We start from the raw sequence: 15,184 nt of genomic DNA on the forward strand, positions 1-15,184 counted from the left end.
GGCTACTGTAGAAACATGACGGCCGGCTCCGTGAAAAGGACCCGCTCCCTATGTAGATATAAACGGCTCATAGGTAAACGGCAAGCTAACGAAAACACAACAATTCTTATTATCAGGTGATTATACACTAAAGAAAACATACGTATTAATAATATATTCCACTTCTGCTAATAAATCCCCCTAAATGCTACACACTGTTCCTTTAATGCATGTTTAAAGCTGCACCAAACAATGTTTTTGTTAAATCATCTATCTAGTACCTATTCAGACTCTTTTAGCTCCTTGTTTTGGTGTTCCAGCCTACAACTCCACTGCCATCAACCTCTAGCTTTTGTAGCCTAAAGAAGCCAGATATATCTCTCAGGGATTGATGAAGAGCAAACAAGAGGTAAAGGGAGATTGGATATTGGACTTAGATTCATCAGGTGGCCAGAAACACACTCTAAATGAATGCTAATGTTATTCTGTGCCGGCTGAATGTGTAAATAAGCAATTGCTTGTTTACATTTTCACTCTATCAACTTTATAAAGGTAAAAATATATCAATATTGTGTCTAGTGCTGTGCCCCAGGGCCCAGAAAATCAATTAATGCTACTTTAATCGTTTCACAAATCGGGCTTAAATACCCATTTCATCTCAAATTGTACCTTTCTGCCACTATTCTGTCCGACTTTCCTCCCTCTCCCTTCACTTGTGTGACTTTTATGTCCTTCACAACTTGCGGGACTATCATACATATGTAAATAAACAGACCAAAGGTTCAATCATATGCATGGAACATGAGATATTTCCCCTCAGTGAGTGGTGACCTCTGTCTCACAGAGGGATGCATGCTGGGAAGGCGGTCCCATGCCAGAGGAGAGAGCTAGTATCCCAGACAACTGATTATATGCATATCTGATTGGCAAATCACCCACCAGTTAGTATTTGGCTGGAGAGAAAGGAGAGAGAAGTAGAGAGGCATGTGGCAGGTTCACACATTCCATTCCTCTTGGAAAAATACAAAGCACTATGACCCCATGTTAGATGTCGGAGAAAGCCAGTGTTTATACTGAAACAAAAACAGACTCTCACACAACTGTCCACACCAAAACACATACACCCACATTCATGGCGGCTGCACACAGAGTATTATTGTTCTCGACTCAAGCTCTTTTGACTTCAGTCTCTCAGGGGCAAAGCGAGTACTCAAGTAACTCCGCTACATGTTTCTCTCAAAACGGATCTATTTTCAGCCAACTATTCATCTCTTTCTCATTACTGACCTCTTTTTTCTGTCATGCTGGGTCAAACGCGGATGAGCCTACTTAGGTTTGGCAAAGATAAATGGACGTTATCTCGCTCGACCAGCAGGGGAGCTGTGCATCACTCACCCAGATTTTAAAACGAGATATGTCCCCAGCATTGTTGCCTTTTTAACGCCGGCCTTTATTCCGAGGATTAAAAAAAAAAAAACGATGATTCAGTAAATGATAAAATCCTGACCTCCTACTCATTCACAATTCTCTCTCAGGAAGACACACAGGCATGCCAGATTAAACGTGCACAGCTATACACAAACAGATACACATTCCTGTCAGTGCAGTCATCCTAAAAAGAAAAAAAAGAAGAATGCCATACTGTATCAAGACTTTGTACGCACTGACCCCAAATCTGTAGCCTGCAGCCACTTTATTCTGTTGCATACAAGCAAGCAACTCTCTCTCCCTCTCACACACACACACAGACACTCCATCCTGCAAACATCGCGAACACACACCCCGAGCATCAGATTCACACAATTCACTCACTCCAATGATAAAAATCTTCTGGCAATAATCTTCAGAAAGAAAGGCTGTGACAGGCGTGCACATGTACTACTGTGCACATGAATGCAAATGCATGCGTGCGGACACACACACACATGCATGCATTCACACACACACGTCTTGGCTGTGGGCTTTAATCTGGGACCATGATAAGCATGCAGCAGATGGTTCCCACAGAGAGAGAGAGTGAGGGAGGCCAGGCACATTAAAAGCTTCCCTGCAGACTCATCTACCCTTCTGGGCTCTGGGCTCGTTTGGCCTAGCCTGGTACAGCAGCACAGACCTGGCTAGCCTCTTCGTTCTCCACGTGCCAATGGCCCCAGTCCTAGACCGCTCAGGTCGATGGCTCGCAAATTGCGGGGGAAAGCTAAAGATGGCCAATGATCTGCTGTGTCAGTGTCTCGTCTCTCCCCTCCTTGCTCCTGCTGTGGACAAATTATGCTAAACTCTGCTAAACCTTCTCAAGTCCATCCAAACCACCCTGAACTGTCTCCTTGACCTGCAACGTCTCCTCATGTCCGTCCTCTCCTTTCTTATCTTCCACTTCTTCCTGCCTCTATTAGTTTAGCCTCAGGTGTGTTTACTGTACATTTACGACGGCGTCGTACCTCTGCAGCTGCTGCAGCCGCTGATCAGCGGGCAGGAAGTTGTGTTTGAGGTTGAGGTGGGTGAGGTCGTGGCTGTAGAAGAGGTTGGGAGGAAGCTGCTCCAGGCTGCAGCAGGACAGATCTACCGAGTTGATCCTCTGGGACACCATCTAGATGGAGGTGGGGGGGGAAGCCAGACGAGTGGAGAGGTGACGGAAAGAAAGAGAAACGTGGAGTTAAACAGGATTATCACTACGACACGAAACTTAACTGGTTTACTGTGTGTGTGTGTGTGTGTGTGTGTGTGGTCAAATGTTCATTCAATGGCCAATCTTCTTAGGATTAGGAGAAGTCGAGGGAAAGTCCAACAGGTTAGTGACCTGACATCACACATTACATCATTGTGTAATCTAGTTGCAGGTGCGTACAGCAGTTAACCTGTGATTTGTTAGTCAAATTACGGAAACAGACAAGCTAATCTTAAGCGAGATGACGGCACAAACGTCCGCCTCGTCTTAAAAGAGAGAAAATCTACACCCTGTGAACTCAAGCTTTCCAGAGCGGAGTTAGCTAGAGGCTCAGCAGTCGTCACTCGGGCACGTGCTGCTTCTATCCAGGCTTCTATTCTGAGTGGCCCTCTGGGTGCTGGTGACATGCGTGTCCCTGTTCATATTTAGAAAAGAGGTTTTCTGGCTGTGGCCTACTTGAGTTCAAATGAGAGAAAAGAGAGAGAGAGTGGTGTTTGTGTGTGTGAGTGCTCCCAGAGACACTACTACAGATTGGACAGCGGTGAAATATGTGCAGTTTTCAATCACACTCAGTTTATACGGGCAGGAGGGATCGTGGTGCCATATTTTCATATTTCCACTTGCAGTCACGCATGTTCTGATATACAGTGCAGCTGACCCGTATGTAGCGCCGGGGAGCATATGCTTATGTTCTTCTTTTTTCCTTTCTCTAACTCTCATGCACACACTGTACCTTGGCAGCGTGTCTGTGCCAGCGCAGGTGCTCCGTGAAGCTGTCAAAGCTGACGTAGTAGGTTTGACTCTGAGGCCCCGCCGAGCTGAAGGCCAAGCAGTGGTTGTGCTTCTTCACCTCCTCCACCTGCAGAACGACACACACACAGGAGTGACATTACAGTCTGACATCTCTGACCCCCCTCTGACCTATAAACAATAACCCCCCCCGCGTCTATAGAGTTAAGAGTCACACAATAAAAGGAAGCAGAGAGGAAAAGCTGACACATGGACGTCTCAATACATTAGTTCATATTGGAAACAGCTTCCGTTGAAGCTGCTTAATGGCTGCAGGGTGGACAAATTCAGTCAACCGGAAGCACACATGACAATATATACGAGGCACGCATGATCATATAATGAAAAGATATGCGTGACATGAGCGAGAATAAATGTATGTGAAATTGCTTTTTAGACACGCAGAGTCACACACAAAGCATACAGACTCTTTGAATGAATGGCTGACTAGTTTCGGCGTTTGAATCGAATACTGGCACGCATACAAACAAACACGCCACACACAGGCACATGCAGAGGCAAGTTTATGGTTGACTAGAGGTCATGTGCTGTGTGTGAAATGTTTAAAACCTGGGTGTGGTGGAGTGTGCTTTGTGTCAGGCAGGCGGGTAGAAAGGGCTTTTCAGGAGAGCCCTTGGAGCTTATTTAGTGGCCTTGCAGATAAACAGATCCATAAAACAATAAACGGATAAAGGTTGTTTTTGGGGAGGCACTTTAACAAAAGTAGAGAGGAATAAGACTACTTGAATGCTATAGTGATCCATTACACTAAACATTAAAGCATTATGACTCCAGATTAGTCATAATGGACTAAACATCCTTGCAGAATACTGAAAACATTTTGACTTTGTAAAAAAAACAACCTGGCTTGCACCATTTCTGTTTGACCTTGAGCTAAAGTGAACAAAGAAGGAAGCATTGCTCGGTGTTACTACAGGACAAATAGTTGTTGAAGGTGAAATGTCATCAGGAACAATCTTCTCTGCGCAGGGAGATGTTTTGCAGAGGGTAATGAGAGTGACTTTATCAGGTCACTCTCCGGTGATATGGCATTATGAGTTTATGATCCAAAGCATAAATTACATAACATCACCATAAAAAAAAAACAGGATTAGAAAGATGATGTGATGCCAGGCGTGCCCCGTTGTGGTGTGACTTAGACATACTTTTCCTCCAATGAGCGGCAGGATGTGCATCTTCCCCGTCTGGCTCTCCTTGACGGAGGACACGATGAGGCAGGTGCCGCACAGGATGACCTGCCGTCTGGTCCAGCGGTTGACCGGCAGCTGGAGCTTCCCTTTCCGAACGTTGTATGTCCCCGACAGCTGGACCCGCTCTGAGTTCTCGATGCTTTGGGGTTTCCCTGGAACAAAGAGAGAGACATTTTGTGTAGTTAGCACCGTAGACTTGACCTCAACACAGGTCAGCCAAGGATTTATTTTCTTTAAGGAAAAGAATGAGCATACCACCAGGGACTAAAATCTATTTCGTAGAGATTTCTTTATAATAGTAAATTTCACGATGGGTACACAATGCCACTTTTAAATATATAAAGTCAAAACCAAGATTAAGAGTTTTGTGTAAGCTGCGTTCCAAATCACATACTTTTTCTTTTTTACTTTTAGTTCATGTTGCAGCTGCCCTTACAAAGCACATACTGTTGCAAGCAATATGCATACAATAAGAGCTGCAGCGATTAATCAATTAGTTGTTGTAGTTGTATTAAATTAATATGTAACTATTTTGATAATCGATAAACTTAATATCTTTGAGTTGTGGACAAAACAAGACATTTGAGGACGTCATATTGGGCTTCGGGAAATACTGATTGACATTTGTCACCATTTTCTGACATTTAATAGACCAAACAACTGATCGATTAATCAAGAAAACGATCGATACATTAATCAACAATGAAAATTATCATTAGTTTTAGTAGCTCCCAATTTCTCCCCGGGAATCAATAAAGTATTTCTGATTCTGATTCTGATTAGCTGCAGCCCCACATACAATTGGAACACTACTTCGTCATAACATTGCACCTTGAACTTTGACCCTCTTGCTCTTATATCCGCTGCGCAGAGGATTGTGGGTCAGAATATCCAGAAAAGCATGCTGGCTTACTAATACGACTGGACGCAGTAGGACATCCTGGTATACTATGAACTGGAACATACTAGATCTTTTTCTGGGATACAAAGTAACAGGGTAGTATGGGTATTGGAACACACAGATAATGTTTATCATGTTCACCATCTTAGTTTAACATTTGTTAAAAGTGCTAAACACAAAATACAGGAGCGTCAATTGTTTTACGGGTATTTGGTCATAAAGCATTGGACGAATTGGCTGTACATAATTTCATAATCCATCCAATAGTTGTTGATATATTTCAGTCTAAAAACTAATCTGTGTAGCTATAGCCACTAAATGATGCCACAAAACGAGAAATACCCACAATGCTTAGCAGGAGAGCTCTCCCCACAACACCATCACAATGCTAGCTTAGCATAAGATCTAAATACATTCAGCCTCAGATGTCCTACTTCGCACATGGAATTGAATAGTCTTGGATTTGCATTCGACTCAGCTCTACATTAATAGAGTCTCAAATTCAATACCAGGTGTGCACCTCTTTTGAATTATTCTCTTACAATTTCTGAGCTGCCTTTATTCAGTTTTTACCCATCTGTCTGCCTCTCCTCCATGTCCTGTTCTCTCGCTTCACCGCCAGCCTGCCAAACCTGACAGTCAGGCTGCTTATCAGGCGTTCTGTCAGCCAGGCTGTCTTATCGTCCTGTCTAAACATCCACCTGCTTTCTGTCTACCTCCACCTCCGCAAAAAACCTCCCCGGGCTGGCATGCGCTCTCCTCCCCCCTGTCGTTTCTCTTCTATCTGTCCGGCTCGCCTGGCTTTCGGTTTCTCCATTCTATCTATGTTGTTTTTTTTTTTTTTTTTTTTGCTCGCAGCATGTTTAACCTCACTGTTTTCCCATTCGGCCAACAGATTCATGGCGCGGTTTACGAAGTTTTTCCTTTCCAAGCGACAGATGGCTTTAGAAAATGTCTCACATCCCGTGGCCTACTGTAAACTGACTGCATCCATCCTGCTCACACATATTTCACTTCACTCCAAACACACAGGGTGAAGCAGAGGGGTTGTTGAGGTCAGCTAAAGAAGAGGAAGGAAAAAGTCAGTAGGGTAAAGAAAGTGTGAACTTGCACACTCTCACATGGCTTTAAATAATTCAAGTTGTTCACATGCCGACTGTAAGAGTAGCGCAGTAGAGTACAGTACCGCACGCTGCTGCTCTCATCCAACACACTCGGCAGAGTTTGATAACCTTTTGACCAGAGGTGTTCTTATTTGAGCCGATGTGGCTGAACCTGAGGTCATGACAATATGTACACCCTTCATTCTAATGATTTACACTAACATACAAACAGCTAAATTCAATTGTAAAACCAGCAGCACAGCCACCGAGCCCTGACCTTTCCTCTGTGCTACAAGCTGATCTTGTGTTCACAGCAGAATCAATAGCCTAGTTTGCAAAAGGATATTTGATTTGGCTAATTGCTGAGTGTGTAACATAACACACTATTGTTAAATGTTGATCAGGAGGCATGTTTGATTACAAAGGTGAGCTGTCTTGGTATGTTTAAATAGCAGCGACTATAATACATAACTAGAGGGCTTGCAGAAAGAGCACGAGTCTCCGAACAACTGTACAACGTGCCAAGATGCAGCCGTGCAGAATGTAACACCAGCAGCCTATTACAAAGTCATTCATGTTAGACACACACGTCAGACCTTCCCAACCTCATGCATAACATAATACTGCAATCTAGCATTAGCATTAATATTCATTCCATGTGTAATGGCCAGAAATTACACTCGCAAAATAACAACGAAGCAAAAGCAAAAATGTTTTAACACAAGTGGGTGGTTCTAGGGAAAGAGATATGTGTCTTACTCCTTTATGTGAAGGACTATTTATAAACCTGTTTCAAGGCAATGCCAACTTAAAGATATTTTAGCAAATGCCATTCACACTGTGCACAAACCTGTGTAAAGCTATCTATAATATAATGCATATGACAATTTAAGTAGCATAACCTGTTTTTTCATAATTTATCTCTATGCTCTGGCAGTCTGCCTTGGCTTCACAGCAGTGATCAAAAGCTGGCAGTTGAAATCTAGAGATAAATATGTTTTAATGAGCTCTGAGGATATGAAAGACATCTGTAATATTCCTAAACAGTACTTACAGACTAATGTGCACAGTTCTGCCAAAATTATATATGACATTATATTAGCAAATTCACCCAACTATATGAATAAAATAAAAGGAAATAAAAGAGAATTTTTATTTTTTTATTTTTACCGTGACACATAAATATCTCTGCTTCACAAAAAAGGTAAGTTAGCACTCTTCAAGGTGTAGTAGGATCTGGTGGCATCTAGCGGTGAGGTTTGCAGATTGAAACCAACTCAAACTTCTTACGTGTGCCAAGCGTGTAGGAGAACTACGGTGGCCAACGCAAAAACGTGAAAACGTAAATGGCCCTATAAGGGGGCCAGTGTTTGGTTTGTCTGTTCTGGGCTACTGTAGAAGCTTGACAACCCGGTCCGTATGTAGATATAAACGGCTCATTCTAAGGAAAAAAACACAACGATTTTTAATTTCAGGTGATTATACACTAACGAAAACATACTTCCCCTAAATGTTACACACTGTTTCTTTAACATTTTGTACCAAATCCCAAAAGAAAGATGAATAATACAAACTGTAGCATCTCCAAATTGTAACTTACAAAATTACAACTTTTAGGAGAAATTATCAAAATTGATGGAAACATTTAAAGGGCCAAAACACGGTGCTCGGTGGTTTTTGAAGTGGTATCTGGATTTTGTTTGAGACACACAAGACATCATCGCACACTTTTTTCAGTATTGAAAATCAGAAGTAAGTGAAACTTTTGTTTTGTTTTAAACTGCATCCAAAACCTCCAAACTGTCCCCCCCCCCTCCACTGCTGATCTCCACTCTCATTTAATTGCACTGTTCAGAAACAAGTGGAGTGTGCAGGGAGCCAACGAAACTGCAGGTTTTTATCTCTCTTTAAAGGGTCATCATTACCATCCACTCCACATGAAAGGCTATTAAATGGCATTAGTATTATTGTGAGTGTGTGTATACTCATGTGTGGTATAGGTGCTGGCTGGGAGGAAAATGACAAATGTTTTGTGGGACATTGTTTTGGAAAAGGAGGGAACTATGGCTTAAAGAAAAGCTTTTTTTTTTAGCAACATGGATCTTATAGTTCTTACTCTTATAGAGTATGGTAACATTTCATGTGCCAACTTCATTACTGATGCACAGGAAAACTACACACACACAATCATAGCAATTAGACAAGTTTTATACAGTTTGACCAAATCTAAAATCATATATCGTCATTCAATTATTTGGAAATGAAAATGTCAATTACATTTTGCTGGGTCACTGCCAGGTATAAATGTGCACTTAGTTGGACACACAAGTCGTTTTACAAGGCAACGGACACATTTAACAGGTGTCCACTTTCGTTTTCACTTCCAAATAAGTGGTTTAGATAAGCGAGTTAAACTGGGGACTGAACTATTCTTTAAGAGGAAACGGTGGGGAAGTTAAAGATAAAGAAGAAGAGATAAGGAAGCAGACTGAAGATACTATTTTTAAAGGGAAAGATTTACCAGCATGTACCTAAAGAACATGACACACAACTTTAATATTAAAGGGATAGTTTGGGTGTTTTGAAGTGGGGTTGTCTGAGGTACTTTATCCATAGTCAGTGTTTTACATACAGTAGATGACAGTCGGCATGCCCCCAGTTTGGAGGAACAGACAGGAGCTACCGTGCGGATGGATGGGGCCGGCAGCAAAAAAATGTTTTTGGCCACCTAAAAGAAAGGCTCACCTAAAAAAATCAATATCAGTTTAAGTTTTTTTAGGTGAGCCTTTCTTTTAGGTGGCTAAAATGTGTTTTGCTGCCGGCCCCGTCCACAGCAGTACATTGCTTTGCTTCCGTGCGGTAACTCCTGTCTGCTTCTCCAAACTGGGGGCGTGCCGACCGTCATCTACTGCAGTTAATACACTGACTATGGATAAGTACCTTATACGATTCCACTTCAAAACACCTAAACTATCCCTTTAATACATTAATATCATCATATGGCTATTTAGGCTTCCTTTGAAAAATAAAACTTGAAAGCTTGAACTGACTATTAATGTATCTGCTCTAAACCTAAATAAAGGCGGGGGAAATGAACGCAGTGTAACAGGTACACCTGAACTGCAAATTCAAGATTACCACTAAAATCTAATTAAGTGTTCTTTAAGCCAAAAGCTATCGTCAGCCAAATATCCTCCTAATCCATGTAACATCTTGCTAACAGACAGACGAACTGACCGAGTGTGACTGAACAGACTGGTTACCCCCTTCTGACTTCGCTGGCTGGCAAAGGTAACCAGCAGGCACATATTTTCATGACTGAGCTTGGTAAGGGGGTATGTGTTGCATTAGACAAATTATTCACAAGCTTTTAGCCTCAATATGTCACATGGGCATATTCCTACTATTTTTAGGCCTTTTGTTGGAACGTGCTCTCTCCCACACGAGCATATGCACAAACACATGCACGCTACTCCTCCTACTCTTCCCCTCGCTGACATCCACACACACACACACTGACACAGTGACAGTGATTAACCGTCTCCATATGTGCATCCATCTAATTGCCCCCCCTGAATGTTGATGGACCAAAAACAGCAAGATATTTTGTAGATAGGGAACAATACAGACAGCTTGAGTGGGCTGTTTTTGTGATAAAAAGAAGTTTGAAAGCTTCACCCGTACGGATGTTGCCGTTTACAACCATCTCACACAGACGTGGGATGGAGACTTCAGTCTGGCCATGGGAATGCTCGGTGGAGGAAGCAGGGAGATGGGTGGGACACCCACGTGAGCATCCTGTTTACAGGGGTGGGTCAGAAACAGGCAGGATCTCTTGGTAACCCTCCACTAGGGGAAGGAAATTATAAGAGACGGTTGCTTTATTCCAAACACATGAACTACAGGCCACCTACACTAGAAATATTTTGAGCAGCAACGATGTTAGTCACGGTGGTCATCCCATAATCTATGGGGGATGCAGGAATTTAAAAATAATAGACAGGCCCTGCGAGGTGGGAGTGTTCATGTGCAGAAGTCATAGTCTATTCCTAGAACTACTGTATGCAGGAGCAGGAGTACTACAGTGTGTGTGTTGGTTACTGGAGATGGCTTCCTTCCTTTTCCCCAAGTTCAGGAAAAGAGTGTTTCCCCTCCACACTGGGCTCCAATACCCATGTGTACGAACCCCTACTGCTCAAACACACACACACCCACACACACACACATACTGTACACAAGTTGCTGTCACTCTCAGACAGAACCAATAACTAAATCAAAGTTATTAAAATGTTTCCAAAGCTGTAAAAGGTTTCCTCACGTCAGTAAATATTATAGTGAAACATGATTGGCTGGGAGACGCATGTGTATGTGAATCAATTTATTTTATTTCCCTATTTAACCCACTATCAATTAAGGGTGGGAATCACCAGAGGCCCCACGATAAAATATTATCACGATACTTAAGTCACACTACGATCTTATTGCGATTTTAAACATTTCGTGATATGTATATATTGCGATAAGATATATTGCGATATATTACCTTTTTTCAAATGCAAATTATGCAGTTTGTCAACATTTGTTTTATCTAATAAGATACAGTTTTCACTCTGTTCATCTCAGAGTTTTCATTCACATATCTTGAGGTCAGAGTTCAAGGGACCACTTTGAAAATGACAATGCCAGTATTTCCTCGCCAAAACTTCGAGTAACTTTGGAGCATTATTTATCGTTCTTACCGACAAGCTACCAATCGATTCCTTAGGTTTTCTAGTTTCTTATGTACAGTAGTATATAGTATCTTCACTCTAACTTGAAGACTGAGCCCGCTACAACCTTTGAAAGACAGAACAGCAACCGGGCCCGTCGGCGGGCCGTTTGATTATTAAGAGGTTAATAATTTAAAATATCGCTACTTGACGTTGTGTATCGATACAATAAAGCCACACAAAAAAAAATCATGATACTGTGCTGTATTGCCCCCCCCCCCACCCTACTATCAATACAAGTTTCCAGTGAGTCCTTGGCATACATATTAGAAACAACAAACACAACAATAAGGCAACTAAAACACATCACACACAGTATACTGTATATTTGAAAGACTAGTTTGTTCCTGTGACTTGTCTAAATGATTCCAGATCGCATTATAATAGTGAAAGATGCCCTTGAATGCAGCATGCCTGACTGCAATAAAATCCAGTAGATGTGGATTCCACCTATCAGATGGCTTTGTGTGCCCCACAAATATACTACTTTATTACCTCAGAGCAAGCATTAGCCTGCAAAGGCAAATTATTTGAATTCATGCTACCACTCGCTTTGCTTCCTGCTGATAAACTATGATCATTTGCATTGAGAAGGTGGGGTACTTTCAACATGATAAAATGATACATCCTACTGCTATGACAATATATCTCCCTGTAGGAATGGGGAACTGCAGACACTAAGCATTTTCAGTTCAATTCAGGACGTTAAGCCTGTGAAACACACATTTTAGATCCTGAATGAGCATGCAGATGTGTAACAGCTGCTACTAGTAGTGTGCAACTTCGACAAAGACGTCTCTGAATATTGATATTGTCAGTGTGTGTGTTTATATAGTGTGCATAATGGTGTAATCTTTGCAAAGTCAATCACGTTGACACAAAGGAAACAACTCCTGGTTGCTTAACGTCAGTATTTATCCTGAGCTAATGCTTCCAGGCTACAAAGCTGCCTCACTGATGCCCTGCTGCCCCCACGTTATCCATCACTGTTAGTGATCAGTACCCAAGGCCGACCTCTCTCCATCCATCTCGCAATTTAACAGATCAACGCTTCTTTCTTCTGGCTCTTCTTCGTAATAACAAGGACACATCCCTGGTTATTCATCCTGCCCTGCTAAATGCAACCTGACATCAGCACACCTCCACTACGGGATCGGGCATGTCGTACCGTAGGGCATCGATGACCCACATAAGTCACAGCGGGGCATGAGCATGCGTAGACACGCGCTTGCTTATTCTATAGGCGGTGACAGATGTGATGTACCGGACAGCAAGACTCTAGGACTTATAACTGCTTCTAAGCCTATATTGGGCTCTTATATCATTGGCATCAGCTTTTCTCGGCTTCCTTTGAAATGTATCTCAACCGCAGCATCTCATTAAAGATCTAACTACTAGGAAGCATCTATAAAAACTTGATAGGAGACACTCCATCAAACAAACATCATCATAATCTGTGCCGCGTTGGAGGTATTAACTCATAAAGAGCAAATAGGAAAGTTGGTGGGGAAGGGATATAGAAATAGATATAAGACAGAGCGGTGCCAGCTGTTACTCTGCGACCCAAATAGCTGCACTGTCCGTCTGTTAAAAAACACACACATGCGCACACACAATGTCAAAATGTATCTACTTAAAGGTGTGTGTTTGCAGGCAAGGGAAGGATGTGCTTCCCACATCCGATCAGCTATGCCTCTTTGGCCCAAATCGCTACACTCCTTTATTCTTTCTCCCTCTCTTTCTCCTTCTCTGTGGATGACTTGTGATAACTCAGATCCAAAGTGACAGGCCGCGTTAAACCGACTGTCCACTCGAGCAGCAGTTGACGAGCCTTGCTGGAAGGTGGCAAAGGCCGTCACGGGTGATAGGCAGCTCATCGCACTCACCTAAGTGCTCCACATCTTTCTCTGCATTACGCTTCCACACTTTTAGATGACGATGCTCATGTTCAACTGTGAATGTGCGGCAGTGAAAAAACACAACACGCAGCAGAGATTTTCAGGAAAGGCTCCACAGTGTCACAGTTTCTGGAATGAGTGATCCTTAATTAAATATATTCACATTTAAGAAGCTGGAATCAGAGAATTTGGACTTTTCTTAAGATATGACTCAAATTGATTAATCGATTACCAAAATAGTTAGCTTTAATTTAATAGTCGGCAACTAATCGATTAATCGATAAATCGTTGCAGCTGTATTTCCACTGCATGGTTCGGCTCAACTCGACTCACTTTTGGTACCAGGTGCTTTTCTCGATTTTGTTTTCTACTGCCGATCGTACCATGTCAATGTTGGCAGGATTCTTAGCTGATCGTCATAGCGACGCTGCCTGAACCTGACACAGTGCGCGTTGCTTCATCCGGGATCATTGCCGGATCCTTTCCTCAGCAACCAAACAGAGGATTGTCTCTACGCTGTCAATTGACCCCGGCATAGTTTTGCAGTCTGCCATTATTTTAAAATCTGGGTCAAATGAATAAAAGAAATAGTGGCCACTATTGACGGTAGCTTGGGTGTTTAAAAAATAGCGGGATTGTGCAGGATGTCCCGCGTCGCCCTACTGACGATACTCTCTGACCAATCGGTGGTCTGCAGTGTTTTAATTCCACCTTCTAGTATCGGCTCAGCTTGCTTGGAACCTCGAGGCTCGAGATGGTACCAAAAAAAAGTAACAGGTACTATCCACAACTTTTGCCAAAGGAAAACCAAACAAGAACGGTTCCAAGTGAGTTGAGTCGAGCCGGGCCATACCGTGCAGTGTAAATAAGGCTTTAGTAGCTTCTTAATCCTACAAACATCCTCTTGAAAAGTTCCCAGATGTTCTCAAACAAACGAGTCCATGGAGATAGAAGGGGCGGCCTCCCCCTCTGGGGCTGAGGAGGTGTTGATGTGTGAAATGTGTCAAGCTGTCCTTTGTGTAAAAGTGATAAGAAGATGAGGTACGTGTTTGCATGGGAAATAGATGTTCATGCATTATCGCTGCGTGACACTGCACAGCCTACATGTGTCAATGTGTCCTTGCTTTGAATCGTGCTCAGCATGAATATGCTGCCATGTTGTCTTGACTTTTTAAAAAGAAAGCCCAAGTGGAGCATTTTCTTGTGCTTTTAATATTATGACTGCCAAGGAGGATAAGAGTGAAACAAAATGTTCAGTAGTTGAAACATCAAACAAGGGCGAGCCGGAGAGTACTTCGACAGCTGTTTTTTTTTTTGTTTAGGTAGTTTTTAACCATAGCAGCTTTAAGAATAGTAATGTTGCTCTGTGGGTTTGGTCCGTTGGTCCACCTCATTGGTCCAGACTGAAATGTCTCAACAATTACTGGATGGATTGCCATCAAATGTTGTACATTTATGGTCTCCAGCAGATGAATCCTACTGACTTTTCCTGTAGCGTCATAATGACATTTCTGGTTTTGCCTAAAATGTCTCAACAACTGTTGGTACAGTGAGTCATAACCCCCTCAGGACGAATTATACCAACTTTTGTGATCTCCTGACTTCTCCTCACCATGATCACAACATTTCAATTCGTCAAACACTTGGTTTATAACCAAATACCTGGAAAACGAATGACATTCCCATCAGCGTAGTTAATTACCAAATCTTAACATGATAAGAATTAAACAGGCTTAGCTGCTAGTATATCTGTAGTCTTGTTATTGTGGCATCTATTGCTCTAGTTTTGTCTAAAATGTGCTTTATTCATGAACATAACAGTGATTATAATCTAAATCATCAATAAAAAATGTCATGTCTGGATGCAAG

General features: G+C 42.3%; 1 protein-coding gene across 2 annotated transcripts in view; it reads right to left on the reverse strand.

The window, feature by feature from the left end:
* The window catches only part of phlpp1 (PH domain and leucine rich repeat protein phosphatase 1), a 54,476-nt gene that overhangs the window by 16,605 nt on the left and 22,687 nt on the right, over nucleotides 1-15,184 (reverse strand). For both annotated transcript variants that reach the window (XM_037787596.1, XM_037787595.1), the window contains 3 exons: nucleotides 4,600-4,796; nucleotides 3,378-3,503; nucleotides 2,418-2,566 (listed from right to left, as the gene is read on the reverse strand). In XM_037787596.1, coding sequence (XP_037643524.1) covers nucleotides 2,418-2,566; nucleotides 3,378-3,503; nucleotides 4,600-4,796 — 472 coding nt within the window. The remainder of the gene's footprint in view (nucleotides 1-2,417; nucleotides 2,567-3,377; nucleotides 3,504-4,599; nucleotides 4,797-15,184) is intronic.

The sequence above is a fragment of the Sebastes umbrosus genome, chromosome 12 (assembly GCF_015220745.1).
Source record: "Sebastes umbrosus isolate fSebUmb1 chromosome 12, fSebUmb1.pri, whole genome shotgun sequence".
In the NCBI taxonomy this organism is placed as follows: Eukaryota; Metazoa; Chordata; class Actinopteri; order Perciformes; family Sebastidae; genus Sebastes; species Sebastes umbrosus.